The 16,162-nt window shown below is 38.2% G+C and overlaps 2 protein-coding genes across 4 annotated transcripts in view; one reads left to right on the forward strand and one right to left on the reverse strand.

The window, feature by feature from the left end:
- The window catches only part of ASPA (aspartoacylase), a 19,148-nt gene continuing 2,986 nt past the window's right edge, over positions 1-16,162 (reverse strand). For all 3 annotated transcript variants that reach the window (XM_019743851.3, XM_019743852.3, XM_019743850.3), the window contains 5 exons: positions 13,537-13,732; positions 12,092-12,185; positions 10,609-10,716; positions 6,456-6,565; positions 1-1,498 (listed from right to left, as the gene is read on the reverse strand). In XM_019743851.3, coding sequence (XP_019599410.3) covers positions 1,301-1,498; positions 6,456-6,565; positions 10,609-10,716; positions 12,092-12,185; positions 13,537-13,732 — 706 coding nt within the window. In that variant the 3' untranslated portion in view covers positions 1-1,300. The remainder of the gene's footprint in view (positions 1,499-6,455; positions 6,566-10,608; positions 10,717-12,091; positions 12,186-13,536; positions 13,733-16,162) is intronic.
- SPATA22 (spermatogenesis associated 22) overlaps positions 8,974-16,162 on the forward strand; it is a 27,565-nt gene continuing 20,376 nt past the window's right edge. The window contains exon 1 of the mRNA XM_074319559.2: positions 8,974-9,144. The gene's annotated coding sequence lies outside the window, so the exon portion shown is untranslated. The remainder of the gene's footprint in view (positions 9,145-16,162) is intronic.

Genomic DNA, 16,162 nt, shown 5'->3' on the forward strand with positions numbered 1-16,162 from the left:
TTCAGAAGAAAAAGAGTTTATTTCAATGAAAATAATTTTGTTAAAGTACAAAAATAAGTGCTGAAAAAATTAGTGCTTTATAGAACGTTGAGTATAACTTAATGGAAGAATTAATACATATATATATATTTCAGATAATGTTATTATGATTTTGGTAAAGACATTTGAAACCATAAACATGGGTCCCAAATCATGTGATAAAAATGCTCTTTACTTGACCACAGTGACCTAAAGGGAGAGAGGGGAGGCTCCTGTAGGGGCTAGAAAGGGAGGGAGGCAGCATTTCAGCCCAAGGCCTTTTGAGGAGAAGACGCACGGGAGGTGAGGGATGTGGGCATTTAGGACATGGACAATTCTTGAAAGAATGCATTTGCATTTCCAGAGACGTGGGTCTAGGTCACATTTCCACTACTGTCCACTGCTCTCTGCTTCTTCTATCCTTAGCACCTTTGCTGGGGGCCTAAAGACTTGCTCACATGTTGGTTGGGAATGAGGACAAGTGTGTTCTTTCAAAAGGAGAAGTGACAGCTGTGAGGAATATGCCCCTTCCAACTTTCCCAATTTGGGAAGGAACGTTAGCTTCTCAAGGAGCACATGAGACGTCTGGGGGAGGCTCCCAGTTCCCTGAGGTCAGCGCAGAACAAGTGGACGTGCCAGAGCAGCGATGCTTTGTGTGGATTACTATCTGTCAGTGGACAAAGGACCATTCAGAGGTTTTGATTCATTCACAATGTTACCTTTACAATCAGCCCTCATTTCTTGTACACATTTCATCTTCAAAGGAACATTTAAAAACCTCCTATGGATATCACAACTCTTGCTAAAGTTTAGAGGCTTAATACATTATCATTCAGTCACATAAGGAAAATTTAAAAATCGCCAGTCTGCCCCATTGGTTTCTAGGAGCATTATACATTACTTGAAAACATACATTGAATTCTATGCTCAAGTTAATCACTTTTTGTATATGGTATCTAGTTCAATTTAAAAATTTGAATTTAAAGGCTGTTTATTAAGAATGTTAAGCTATCAAAGTATAATGTATAAAAAGCTATCTAGAAATAAGAGATGCACTTCTTTGAATAAGCTATATACACATTATGATACCTTTAAAATATACTCATTAATTTGTTAATTCGTTCAAAGAATTTGCCTGAATGCCTACTATGTGCAAGGCACTGGACCAGGTAGTATGGATCTGAACAAGGCGTACACTGAATAAGGCACTGTCCCGCCCTTTGGGGCTTACAAACTAGTAGTTTTTCAAGATACCATATAACAAGTGAACTGGAAGTGTTTTCTAATGTAAAGAGGAGCGAAGCCTTTTTGCAGTGAGTGTTAGTTTAGTTGTCTTTGCAAAAGCTTCTTTCTTTTCATAATATGCGGCCTCATTTACAAACACCGGGTACACGGTCCAGTCTCCACCTAATGGAATGGTCTCTCCATCAAGAGTTATAAACACAGGATCCCCAGGGAGCAATGGTTTCCAGTCTTGATCCTTTTAGGAAGCAATTAAAATACATATATTACATTCTGATTTTCTCCTACTTTAAAATTTTTATGTCAGGCTCTATCTAGACAACTAATAAATTATAGTATTGGATTCTTTTAAAAGAGATACTTGAAAAGGATACATTGAGAAACATATAAGTGATCTGACTAAACTGAGATTGAGTAGCTAATTTTGGCAGCAGTTTTAAGAGCTCCCCTTTTAATTTTATAACATGTAATTAGAGCTCACTTCAATACTGAGTATGCCTTGAATGCTGCCAAAGAGATTTGTAATGTTAAAAGGCAAAACAAAATATATGTCTCCTTTATTGTATGTTCATTCCACCTCTTGCTAGCTGAAGTTAAATTCTGTTCAGCGAGATTTAGGAGCTATCCATTAAGAGCCTTCTGTGTGCAAGACAGTAATACTTTGGGAACATAAAAATGAATAACATTGTGCCTGCACATGAGGAGACCAATTCTGATGGGGATTGGTGAGAGAAGGTGGGGTGGGCTGGGAAGAGTCTAAGATGAAGTGGATGTATTTCCCATCTGTCCCACATTATGATAACAACTGAGTGATCTGAAAAGTCCCACACCAGGAATTTGGACCTTTGAGCCCTCAAATGCCATGTTATAAATCCACAGGAAAACCTACAGCAGTTTTTCTCAAACTTTGATGTGATTGAAAATCATGTAGGGATTTTGTTAAAATGCAGATTCTGATTCTATGAGTCTGGGGTGGAGGCCTCAGAGTCTGCATTCCTAACATTTCCCAGCAGCAGCAGCAGCAGCAGCAGCAGCAACCCTGGGAGTCTGTTAGAAAAGCAGAATTTCACTCTCCACTGCAGCCCTACTAAATCAAGATCTTCATGTTAACAGATCCCCAGAGATTCACATGCTCAACAATAAAGTTTGACAAGCATTGCATTACCACAATTTGAATAACTTTTTCCATCCCTTTACTTTCAGTTTGTGTGTGTCATTTGATCTGAAGTGAGTCTCTGGTAGGCAGCGTATGTATGGGACTTGTTTTGTTATTAATTTAGCCACTCTATTGGAGCATTTAATCCATTTACATTTTAAGTAATTGTTGACAGATAACGTAGTTATTGCCATATTTTATTTCTTCTTCTCCTTCTTCTTCTTCTTCTTCTTCTTCTTCTTCTTCTTCTTCTTCTTCTTCTTCTTCTTCTTCTTCTTCTTCGTGGTTTGGGGGTGATGAACTTCTTCAGCTTTTTCTTGTCTAGGAAGCTCTTTATCTGTTCTTCCATTCTAAATGATAGCTTTGCTATGTTGAGTAATATTGGTTGTAGGTCCTTGCTTGTTATCACTCGAATATTTCTTGCCAGTCCTTTCTGGCCTGCAAAGTTTCTGTTGAGAAATCAGCTGAAAGTCTTATGGGAGCTCCCTTGTAGGTAACTAGCTTGATGCTTTTAAGATTCTCTCTTTATCTTTAAGCTTTGGCATTTTAATTATGATGTGTCTTGGTGTGGGTCTCTTTGGGTTCATCTTGTTTGAGACTCTCTGTGCTTCTGGGCTTGAATATACATTTCCTTTGCCAGGTTAGGGAAGTTTTCTATCACTATTTCTTCAAATAGGTTTCGATTCCTTATTCTCTCTCTTCTTCTTCTGGCACCACTACAATGCGAATGTTGGTATGATTGATGTTATTCCAGAGACCCCTTAAACTGTCCTCATTTTCTTGGATTCTGTTTTCTTTTTGTTGTTCCAATTGGATGTTTTTTGCTGCCTTATCTTCTAAATAGCTGATTTGATCCTCTGCTTCATCTAATCTACTGTTGATTTTCTCTAATGTATTTTTCATTTCCGTTATTGTATTCTTTATTTCTGAGTGGTTCTTTTTTATGTTTTCTATCTTCATTTTTATGTTTCCTATCTCTTTGTTGAAGTTCTTCCTGAGATCACTGAGCATTCTTATAACCAGTATTTTGAACTCTGCATCTGATAGATTGTTTGTCTCCATTTTGTTTGGTTCTTTTTCTGGAGCTTTGTTCTGGACATGTTCTGGACATGTATCCCTATTTTGGCTGCCTCCATGTGTTTGTTTCTACATATTAGGTGTGGTTGCTATGTCTCTTGGTCTTAGTAGAGTGGCTTTATGTAGTAGGTGTGCTGTGGGCCCAATGGTGCAGTCTCCCAGTCACCAGAGCCGGGTGCTGCAGTGTGTCCCTTGTGTGGGTTGTGTGTGTCCTGCTGTTGTAGTTGAGCCTTGGTTGCTATTTGCAGATCAATGGAAGGGACTGACCCTCAGGCTCATTTGTTGTGAGGACTGCCCATGACTACCGTGGAGGAACTATTGTGCAGGGGTTGACCCTATGGAGCAGGATTCACTTTAGCAAGGCTCTGGTGCCTGCCCTGTCTGCCCTTTGGGTCTGTTGTCCTTGGAGGCAGCCAGGTGATGCTCCAGCTAAGTTCAAAGCTGGCCACTGGGCATTCCAGCCCCAGGGCCACCTGGGAGGGGACCCACTGCAGGCCAAGTTCAGCTGCAGCCAGTGCCCTGCTTGTGGCCACCTGGCATGAACCACAAAGCAATCCACAGATGGCTGCCACCCACGCTGTGCTTGAGGTGCCTTAAGAGGCCAAGAAGCAAACGAAGGTCAGTTGCTGCTAGTGCTGGGCTTAGGGCTGCTCAACCAGAGGTATGGGACATGCTGAAGCCAGTTGCTGCTTGTTTGGATTTTGTGAACTTTTGAGAGACTTTAGGAAAGTCCGCAGCATGACCCAAGGCAGGCAGTTTGTATGAAAAAGCCACTGGAAGTAGCTTAGGTATTACTGAAAGTTGGGATAGGGTGGGGTCTCCGGAAATTACCAGGGCAGGGCAGATGAAAGGTGATAGCCAATGTGAAAGAGATTCAGATAGAGTGGCTGCCTGCATCTGCATGCCGGGAAGGGGGAGGGCTCAACAAAGAACCAATGGCTTCTGCTAGCTCCTCGGTCTGGGGAGAAGCTGCCTCTCCAACCCTCATTCTGAAGCCAGGCAACTCAGTTCCTCCCCGTATGTCCCTGGTGCCTTTTGAGCTGCTGCCCTAGTGCTGGAGCTCAGAGCAGGTGAGACCGTCAGTGAGTAAGTCCGTGTGCAGGTCCTTGAAGAGGAGCGCCTGGGAGTGCAGCAACCCTCTGTCCCACCCAGCCACAATCTCTGCTAGTTTTCACAGCCAGATTATGGGGATTTTCCCCCCAGGAATCCTGGGCTGGGAAGCCTAGTGTGGGACTGGCACCCACTGCTTCTCTGGGGGTGACCTCTGCAGCTGACATATCCCTCCCAATTTTTAATGGTCACACGTGGGTGTGGGACCAGCACGTTCCATGTTTCTGTCCCTCCTACCAGTCTCAAAGTGGTTTCTTTTGTATGTCCTTAGTTGTAGGGCTTCTGTTCAGTAAGACTTCAGGTGATTCTCTATGACGGTTGTTTTGTAGTTTAGTTGTAATTTTGATATGGTTGTGAGAGAAGGTGAGCATTGCGTTGACCTATTCTGCCATCTTGACCAAAACCCAATGGTTTATATATTGTTTACTTATTCATGGCCTCTTCTCCTTCTGTTAGTATGGAAGCTCCATGAGGGGATTTGTCTATCTTGATTCTCAGGAGTCTTAGGAGTCACTCAGAGATATTTATGAAAATAATTAACCAATCAATCCTTCCTGTAGAATACTGAGCCTTTCCTTATTCTCTATCAAAACTATCCTTTCTGATTTTTAAGACCTACCACTAACCCTCTTTGTTACTGATTTTATTAATCTCACTTCCTGCCTCCCCAGGATGATTTTTGTTTACCTCACCCTGAGGAATAGAAAACTTAAAAAATCCTGTGTTGTAGCCAGTTATGACATCATTATCTTGGCCTCTGTGTCTTATACTTGCTATTTTTGTTACGTGTAGTGCTTTCCTCTTTTCTCTCCCCCAATCTTTATCTTTCTTTCCTTTCAAACACTGCCTAAGGCTCCTTCTTTATGTTTCCACCTGGATCCCACTAAAGCACAAAGAAGGATTTGCTCCACTAGTGTGTATCTGGGGCCAGGCTACTTTATTAACTTGTAAGTCTGGATGACTATTATTAGGGTCATTAAACAGGAGTTTGAACTGGATCAGTGGTTTTCCATCCTGATTACCCAGTCCAAAAGATCAGATTATCTCAGAGAGGGGTCCTGGCGTCATTCTTTTTCAAAAGGCTCTCTAGGCAATATGTAGCCCCAGACTAAATAATTCACCAGGTCTCTTCTACCTCTGAGGTCTAACGGTACTTGTAATGGAAATAGATATTTTAGCTTTTTGGAATCTTTGCTCCTCCTGCTTTTAACTTTGCCTTTCCCAAATTCAAACCTCCTACACTCTCCAAGAGCATTTTCTTCCTTGTCCAAACAAGACAGGAGTAGATATCAGGGTTCTGAGAAAAATCAGGGAATGGAAGCAAAAAAGATTCCAAAGAAAGAGATTTTTATTTTTTTGCTCTAACTTATTCAGTGGTGATCACAGGGAGGTGGCAGCAATGTGGTCAACTGCAAGGAACATTAGCTCTGGACCTGCCATTGATATCTGTGTGGCTATGGGAAGAATTTAACTTCTGAGCCTGCTTTCTTATGTCAAAATAAATATAATAATTCCTATCCACTGCACTTGGGCAGGGATTTCACCTTCTTTGAGAGGCCTTGTCTGACCAGCCCTCCCCACCTCATTATTCTGTTATAGCATCTGGTTATCTTCATTTCTAAATCATACTTTAGACATGAGTATGTCTAGACTACAAATTCCACAAAAATATAGACCATCCAGAGCCAGCACAATAAAAACTTATTGAGTGAAGTTCTGCGCAACTTACCTACACTGCAGTGTGCTTGGGAATACAACAAATGAGTATGTAAAATGCTTCATGAACTGTAAAATTCTACTTAAAGGTGGGGCCTCATTATTTTGAATATTTTAAAGAAACAGCAAATATTACCTGCAGATTGGGGTGGATAATAGCCGCAATTTCTCCATTTTCATTCCTGGGATAATCAACTTTTTCCATTATTTTATAGACTTCAATAGTACAAGGAGGAAATTCTTTTCCTATGACAAAAACAATATGTATAAATAGCAACTGAAGAAAAGGAAGTTCATACTTTAAGGGAAGAACAACAACAAAAAGTGAAGATAGTAAATTACATATTGAAGGTCAATTGGAATTGAAAAAAAAAAGGAAGACAGACAATAGAGAACAAACACACTATTTCAGTTAAGGATGTTCATAAACAACACTAAAGGAGATGTTCTCAAGTGATTCCTATGAACACACTGCCCCCAACTACACCGATGCACACAGGAAGAAAACAGAACTTAAAAAGCCAGTGTGGGAGAAAAAGAGACTAGGACTGAGAATCAGGACACTTGGGCTCGAACCTCCTAGCCGTGTAGTTTTGAGCAAGAGGCTTGACTTCTCGAGGTTCACTTTCTTTACCTGTCAAATGGAGGTTTTGAATCAGCTTATCCTGGACGGCCCTTCCAGCTCTGACATTCTATGATCACGTATCTTCAGGAGGATTTCCAGCAGGTTAGGGGACTTCAGCATCGCGTTCCTTCTCTTAACTAAGTACATAAAACACTTGGACAGCTGCTGAGCTGTGAGATCTTGGGATGCAGGCAGTTTGCCAACAGTGGAGTTTAACTTCCAGAGATGCAGCTGTATTAAACATCCCAATGCCCAGAAACTTGGAAAAGGAGTAGTTTACATGTATACCATGCGATCTCTGAGCAAACAGGATGAACTTTCATGCAGTGTTTCATGCAGTGAAGGGCCCATCATGTGCTATGGTTGCAACTCAAAGGAAAATCTTCTTTGGCCCTTAGAGTAGAAAATGCAGCCAGGGCTGGAATGTGGACAGTTGTGGTCACTTCTGTATCAGTTACCTTTTGCTGCCTAACATACTACCCCAGCATTTAGGAGTGTAGAACAATGACCGTTTAATTTAGCTCATGATTCTGTGGGTTTGTTGGGCACTTTCTCAGGTTTAGGTTGACTTGGGTGATTTCTGATTGGCTTGCTCATGCATTCGTGGTGAGCTGGCAGGTCAGCTGGAGGCTGGATGATCTAAGATGGCCTTACTCTCATGTCTGGCATTTGACTGTCAGCTGTTGCTGCAGGACTATTGGCTAGGGTGTTGGAGTTCTCCACCTCATAGCTTCACATTCTCCAGCAGGATAGGGAGGGTTGATTCACATAATGGAAGTACAGGGTTTCCAGGACAGCAAGAGACCAAGCCCTGATGTGCAAGTCATTTTCAAGCCTCTTCTGTGGCACAAAACAAGTCACGTGGCCAAGCCAGATTCAGGGGATGGGGAAATAGACTCCATATCATGATAGAGGGATCTAAAACATCACATTGCAAGGACATGAATTCAAGGAAGGGAAGAATTTGTAGTCTTTGTGTAATCTACTATACCTTCCAAGGTAAAGATGGAAACTTATCATATGTCATCTCTTTAAACCAGAAGGTCCATTGGGAAGAAAGCAAAAAGTGTAGAACACAAGAGTACATTTTTGCTACTTAGACTCTCAGAGTTGGAAGGAGCCTCAAATGCCTAACTTCCTTGATGCTTGAGTATTCTCCATATCTTTCTGGCCGAATGGTCATCTTACTCAAGCTTGAGTAGCCACACATAGTGTGGTCCATTCCATTGTTGATCATCTTTATTTGCTAGAAATTTCTGTCTCCAGGTAACTTTGTCTCATTGATTCTATTCTGCCTTCTGAGTCACAGAAAATATCTAATTGTTTTCCAATATAACACTTCTGAAAATCTAAAATAAAATTGCCTTAAGCCTTCTTTTTGCCATTCTAAGTATTCTTAGTTCCGTCAGTCACTACTCATATGTGGTCACATCCATGAGGATATATATGAAGGTACTTTTAAAACTGAAGTTCTATGTGCATCTTAGGGATTGTTCTTATTATGTCTTCCAAACTCTTCAAAATTCTCAATTCTCACCTTGGCTAATCTCTACTTAATAGATGTTTCTTCTGAAATATGGACTTAGAATTTATTCACAGTTCTTCAAGTGTTGTTTATCTAAGGCAGAAAAGAAACCATAACATCCCTCTTTCTGGGATTTTTTTTTTAACATAAAAGCAAAACTATGTACCCGATGTATTTAACCTAAAACATTTGGTTTAGACAATTGTTTAAGATTGTCAGGACTTTTTGGATCCACCTTCTGAACCAGATATTTTCCTGCAGGCTTCCTGCTACCTATCACTTATATAAAAGCATGTCACTTATGTCCTTATCCAAGTTACTAATAATAACTTTGAGTAGCACAGAGCCACAGACGGAGCTCTTCCATGCATTTCTAGAGACTTTTCTCTAGGTGGTTATGATCAGCATTCTTTGGTTAATGGTGCCCTTTTCATGCGAGTTAAAAATCCACCAAGCTGGATAGTCTAAATTAATAGTGGTTTAAACATTTTAAATTACAGAATCCTTTGCGTAAATGAAATGTAACGTGGAAGAGCAACAAAACAGACAGAAGAACTGCCCTGGTTAAAGCAAGTTGAGGGTGCTATCCTGGAGCTACTGGACCATAACTAGATTCCCCACGCCTATGGCAGGAATCTGTGGACTGTGATTTGAAAACCATGTTTTCCCACTCAGGTTTGTGGTCTTCTACTGGGTGCTTCATGTCTTAATGTATTGTAGTCCCTTACTTACTCCCTGAAGGGTTTCTTGTGAATAAGTGTGACCTTCCCAATACCAGGCCCACTAGACAGTATAGGACCGGTCCTCAGACAAAGGTGGTGAAAACCTGATTTTCAGTCTTCCTTTGTAGTCAAAGGATTCCCAAGCACAGAAAACATTCCTGTGATCGCAGTTTGGTTCACAGTCTAAGGTTAAGGAGTTCTATTCCCCATGGACACTGAACTGTTCACCAGCTTTGTCACTATAATGACCCATTCCTCAACAACAATTTGAATTCAGCCTGTTGGAATAATTATTTACATAAGATGTCTCTTTGATTTTATTTTAATTATAACTTAAAATATTTTTAACTAAACTTTTTTTATAATTAATAAACTTTATTTTTTGTTGCAGTTTTAGATTTACCAAATAAACGAGCAGATAGTACATAGAGTTTCATATATCTACCACATTAAATTATTTCATAATTAACAAATAATACATGAATACATCATTCTTCTTGAAAATAATCAAAACAAAATTAATCTGGTTTTTCCCTTTCCTCCCCAGTAATTGCTGTTATCGGATTGGTGTGTTTTCTACTAGAACTTTTTCTGTACATTAACGTATATATATGTATATGTATTCTAGCAAGTATTTATTATTATTATTATTATTATTATTATTATTATTTTGAAGGAAATTGGTACATTGTATGTTTTGGTCTGCAACTTGCTTTCTTTAATTAACAATGTGTTTTGAAGATCTTTCCATGTTAGTTTAACTATTTACCAACTTATGGCTGTTTCTATTGTTTTGTTGTCACAAACAATGCTGTGATAACCACCCTAGTATATAACACATTTGGTGTGCATGTGGTTGTGTTTCTTTGAGATGTGGAATTGCTAGGTCATAGGATTTGTGCATTTTCAAAAGTGGATACTATAAAATTATTCTCTAGCATGTCTTTATCATCCTCTTTTCCTATACCCTTACCAACACTTAATATTATCAGATTTTAATATTTTCCTACTGTAATAAGAGAAAATGGTTTCTCATTTTAATTTGCATTTCACCGTTTACTGGCGATGTTGGACATCTTTTCATATGTTAATTGGACATTTGTATCTTAGTATTTCTTTGTATTTTAAAATGGAAATTAATAGGAAAATAAGGACTTTATTTGGGGACCTTTAATTGGTAGCTGCTTTTCTTGAATATGTCTATTCTGGTCATTGAGGAATGGCTGAAGTGAATGAAAATTTTTAAAAACACTTAATATCATGAGCATGGCAAATTTGATCTAGGTTACAATGGCTATTTCAATGTTTAGTGGTTAAGTCACTTTGTGTGCTCATCACATCTCCCTTTTCTGATATACTTACACACACACACATGCACACACTAACAATTAAGGTAACAACTCCTACTGCTACTTACCTTTATTGAAATTATATATAAAATCAAGAGCATGTTTAATTATTTTTCTCATTTGATTCAAAATATCAGCTCTCAGAATCCCTTGAGGCTGGGGACCAACTTCTATACCTAGATACAGAGTGGGAGATAGTCACATTTACATACGTATTAGAATGTATCATAAAATCAAGCATGTTCATATATTAAGATCTAGAACCCCATCATTAAAAATTGGTAAAAAGTTAGACCATTTAACATCATGGAAAATATTTGAGACATAATGTTAGGCAAAAAAATAAAGCAGAACATTTACATGTACAAGTTATATGCATAATGAATACAGACTGGGAGAGGACATGGAAAAAAATCAGAGTTGTCTTACAGTTGCAAAATCTTGGGGTCATTTTTTTTCTTTAAATTTCCTTCAATATTGTCAAAACATTTTAAATCATAATATAGTAAAAGAGTAGACAAATATATACTGCAAAATAAAAAGTTGCCAAACATATCAGTAGATACTTACGTATTCTAGCTAACAGCAGCATTGCCCCACAGACATCATAGACCAAGATTGCCCTTTCAAGGTTTGGACATTTTATGCTTTACTTGGTGTCACAGAGAAACAGGATCTCTATCCCTTATTATTAAACATTTGGTTTGTTTCAAATAATTACCTAAACTTGTATATTTAGATTGCTCCAACTGATCTCTTGATTATGCACCAAAAGTATTAATAATTGAATAATCAAGATAACTTTAAATTTGCTTACATTGTTTGACAACTCATTTTTAAATTAAATTGTTCTTGGTGAAATTATCTGAGATCTAACTTAAAAGATTTTAAGTTGTGACAGCAGTTTTAATGATTCTAATGTACTCTGCAAACAATTATGCTAATAGGTCGCTCAGGAAAGAGAATGGGATATAGAAAAGAGACTATCCGTCTGAGAGGGTATGTGAAAGTGCAAGTTTGCATGTTGGAGGTTATCAGAAGGTAAAGATGAGTTCACAGCCCAGTAACTGACAGGGCAAACAAATGAATGGATAACAAACAGTTTCGGGGAGGCTACTGCAAGGTGGGTGCTGAGTGAGATGTTGGGAGAAGATTTTCCACGGGTCTTTTTGTTTCTGCACATTTTTTCAGAAAGACACTGACTGCCTTGGTTCCAAATTACTTTTGAAGAATGTTTATATAGTGAACCGCATTGGAAGATAGGGATGACGTCTTCCTTGGAGCAAAAGGCAGGCATGTTTATTGTGCATTATAAAAAACTCAAGTTCCCTCAACCCATTGTTTCTCTCCTGGAATGCAGAAGGCTGCTCAAGGAAACAGAGGGAATTTGATCTAGTTCGAGCCTGCCTGGAGTTAGTTTGCTTATTACTTGACAATTATAAGTCACAATGATAAGTAAGGTAGTTATAAATACTCCTTAAAAAATCATTTTCTCAGAGTTTTATTTAGGACATATTTTGTTTAGTTGTGACAATGAGAAATATGACTTACCAACAGGATACTTGGCTATAGAACGAGTGGTTGCATATTTGAGTGAAGGATGCTCAATAAGATAAACGTAGCAGGGTAACGGAGCTAAAGAAGTCTGAAAAAAATTAGAAACATCTTTCTTATTATGTCAAGACCGTATGCTTTGTTTTTTGTGCTGCTAGGGAGTCAAAAATGCTTTCAATATGTTTTACTACATTAATTAAGATTAGTAAGACAGCTTTATGAAACATATCCTAAAATCCAATGTTGTTATTATAGCTTTTAAAAACATGTAAATGAATTACATATGAAATTGAATTATACATAGCTTTATGGGTAAAATGCACATTAAAATTCTCCAGAATCATGGTCAAAGAATATGAAATAAATTTTCCTCCTGAATGGATTTGGTTATTTTTGTTTTCATCACTGGTTACACTTACGATTTAGCTTAGTATTGCTCTCTTAAAGAATTCTGTTTCTACCCCCATGGTCCAGGTCTCTGCAGAGGCTGGGTAACTCCCCCTACCTCCACTTATTTGAATGAGAATTCAAGACAGGCCTCTCAGTTTTAATAATTGTTAGCCATGCTGCTTCCATGCCTGGCAACCAGAGCATTCAGCTCTCCTTCAAGGTGCAACAAAGAATATGATTTCCTGCCAGAACCACTGTCTAGTTATTGTCAAAAACTCAAAGGAAACAAAAATGATAGTTAATCTTTACCATCTGCTAGGTATCAGGCTAAATGCTTTAAATACTTTACCCCCTAAGGCTTTGAACAGCCATGTGGGGTAAATGTTATTATGTCAATTTTGTAAAACGAGGAAAGCAAGGTTTGGGGAGTTGAGTGTCTTGTCCACAGTTAGTGACTGAGAAAGTCAGGATTTGAACCCAGGTTCTCCTAGATACATGGGTGAAACTCTTTCCGCTGAATAATCTTAGCTCTCTGGAAGGAACGATATCCAGTATACAGAAATAAGCATACAGATCCTCATTTGTGTTTTTGCTTGCTTGTTCTTTTCTAGCAATTTTTCTCTAGCTTTAGGCACTGGATTGCTGAATTTTTCATCTTGTCGATTTCTGGCCTTAAAATGATTAGTTATATGAAGTACTGAAACATCAGCTGTGTATTGGGATGTCTGAATTAAATGGAGAGAAGGGCAGGACAAAAGAGAGCCAATCTTTTCATCATTGTTCTTTAGTCAACATTAAATGACTATTTCTTAGGCTTCCTAAAACTGTAATTGAACTACTGCAACCCCACCATTTTAAATTTTGGTATTAATTTACTCATTTCTTCTACTTTTTCTCCTGCCTGTCACCACTGCCTCTATTCTGGGGCTCTTCTCACTTCCCCATCTCTCTTGGACCCTCCCTCCTGACCCTTTTCTGGTGGTTTTACATCTATAATTGACTTAAAAGTACAGGTCTTATGCTAACTTATAAATTAATAACATTGACATTACCTGAATATAATGAAACATCTGAATTAAAAAGTCATTCCTGGAATCTTCAAGAATAAGAGTACACCCCATATTAGAAGTAGTGTTGTGAAGGTCAAAAATAATGTCCCAGGAATCTTCACTATCTTTTGGGCCAAATAAATGATTTATTTCTTGAGCCCTTCTCACTTCATATGGCAAATCCTCTGACATTTTTTTGCTGTTATTAGCAGAAAGAAAAAGATTAACAACATCTGTGGGTAAGATTACATGAACATACAATAAGAACACAGTATATAAGGAACCAGTTGCCAAACCTTTAATATGAAAAATCTGTGAGTGAAGTGGAAACTTATTTGAAAACTTTACAAATTAAAAATTACATTTCTTTTCCTCCATTTGATTCTATGTAATGTTGCATTGGCATGCTTGCAAATAATAGTTCATTTATGTGGCTGGCCAAAGGAAGGACATTTCAAACAGAATTTACCATTTGACTTCAACCTCGAACAAAACTAATCCATTAGTTTAATCAACAGTTTCTTAGTAGGTATGTGCACTAGGCTATTATGGAGCTAGACAGTCAAATGAACCAATGGTTTTTTTGCCCTCTAGCTAATGCTAGTGCACAAAATAGTCAAACTTACATAATGCTCACTTATCTAATTAGGGATTCTTAACTGAGGTCCAGGAACCGATAGTGTTCCAGTGGTCCAGGGACAAGTTTTACAGACAAGTCTGTAAACCCAGAGAAAAGTGAAAATTTTTTCAGGTATATGCATATATATATATATATATATATATATATATATATATATTTTTTTTTTTTTTTTTTTTTTCCCCCTGGGGTAAGGGTTAATAATTTTTATTGAATTCTCAAACAAGCCTCTACCTGTCCCCTTCCCCACCTCAGCAATGGTTAGGATGCATTTTTTTCTATACATGATGATGCTTTAAATTTATTTTTTATCATTACACCTCTATAATTCCATCTATGTTTTTCTATTTCCTGACTATTTTTGCTAGTATCTTCAAAGGACCTACAGTTTGCACCTGGGTAATTTCTGCCAGGAATGCAATCAAGAAGGTGGAGCAGCCATCTTTTTGACTAGGAAGCAAAAACTCTGAGGACATAAGCTGCAGGCTAAGGATGGTGCAGTGGGGAGAGAGAAGGAATCTGTGGCATTGATGACATTATTGAACCACTATACCCCTGGACCTACTCTTTGTGAAAAAGAAACCCTTATTTGTTTAAGCCACTGTTTTCAGTTTCTGTTATATGCAACCATAGTTCCTAATTGATTCATATGTCTTTTAAAAGTTAATTCATGAAACAACTCCATGAGGTCCTCCCATCCCCATCTGATTTGCTTCTAATTCTCCCTCATGTGAGGAAATCACTAGACGCCTAGTTGCTCAGAGTCAAGGCTTGAAGTCTTAAATGATAATGGACGCTTTGAGTTCGCATGCCTGGAGTCCAGATCCCAAAAAAGAGTCCTAAGGGTGAAACTGAAAAAACAGGCAGGGGCAAGATCCTAAAGGGCACATCAACGATACTAAGTTACTTAAATCTATTCCGGATAGGCGATTTTTGCAGAATTTTCAGCAGGGGAGATACACAGTAAGATTTCCATGTTAGGACGATCCCTATGGCTGCTACCATACTGAAAATCGATGGCAGGAATGATTGGAGTAAGGCTGGATGCAGAAAGATTCTTCAGGGGACTACTCCAACTGTCCACAGAAGAAACAAACTTAGGTAGTGAAAATGGAGAGGAAGATTGAATTTGCAAAATACTTGTAATTGTTCAATACTTGAATACTTGGGAAGACTAGTGACCCACTAGACGTGGGAGATGAGGAACAAGGAAGGTTCTAAGATGATTTTCATAGGAGATTTGGTGGGTAACAGTGCTATCAATGAGAGGGGAATACAGGAAAAGGAGCTAATTTGGGACAGTGACAGGAGAAGGTAATTAATCTTATAAGTTTCCATAACCACCCTGAAAGAGAACTGTTTAGCCTCTGAATAGTGTTAAATGTAAGAAATAGAACATGAATTTAATTTAAAAGACTGCTGTCATTAAAATGCATACTATTGAGTGGTCATAATAAGAAAACTCATCCTAATCCATTTCAGAGTTGTTTGGACATTAACATGTCAACGAAAAGTTTTTCTTCAACAAGTTCTTACTTGTAATATGAGTCACTTAATAGCTATTTAAGGTGAATAGACAAACTTTAATTGTGTTGACATACCTCAGTCATGAAGATAAAGCATTTCTGCAATTAAAATGTATGCTAGTAAAAATATGATTTCATATACAATGTATGACTAATGTATAAATGCCCTGGGAAAAAAATCTATTCCATAAAGTGAGGCATATTTGTACTAAAAGTAGTAGCCATCTTTTGATCTGTGGTGAGCTTAAATTTAAGTAGCTTTCTAAACTCAAATTAGAGTTTATTAGAAAATGAGTACATAAAACAGTGCTGTTAGTTGTTCCTGTCCCCGTCTTAAATCTTAGCTAATAATCTGCCAACTCCTTGAGGTTAGAAACCATTTTTGTACATAGCGTTGTACTCCCACAGTGCCTCGCAAAGAGTAGGTGTTTAACAATATTTTTAGGTAAATGAAAGACAGAACTGG

The sequence above is a fragment of the Rhinolophus sinicus genome, chromosome 12 (assembly GCF_057876585.1).
Source record: "Rhinolophus sinicus isolate RSI-liver-muscle chromosome 12, RSI-T2T, whole genome shotgun sequence".
NCBI lineage: Eukaryota > Metazoa > Chordata > Mammalia > Chiroptera > Rhinolophidae > Rhinolophus > Rhinolophus sinicus.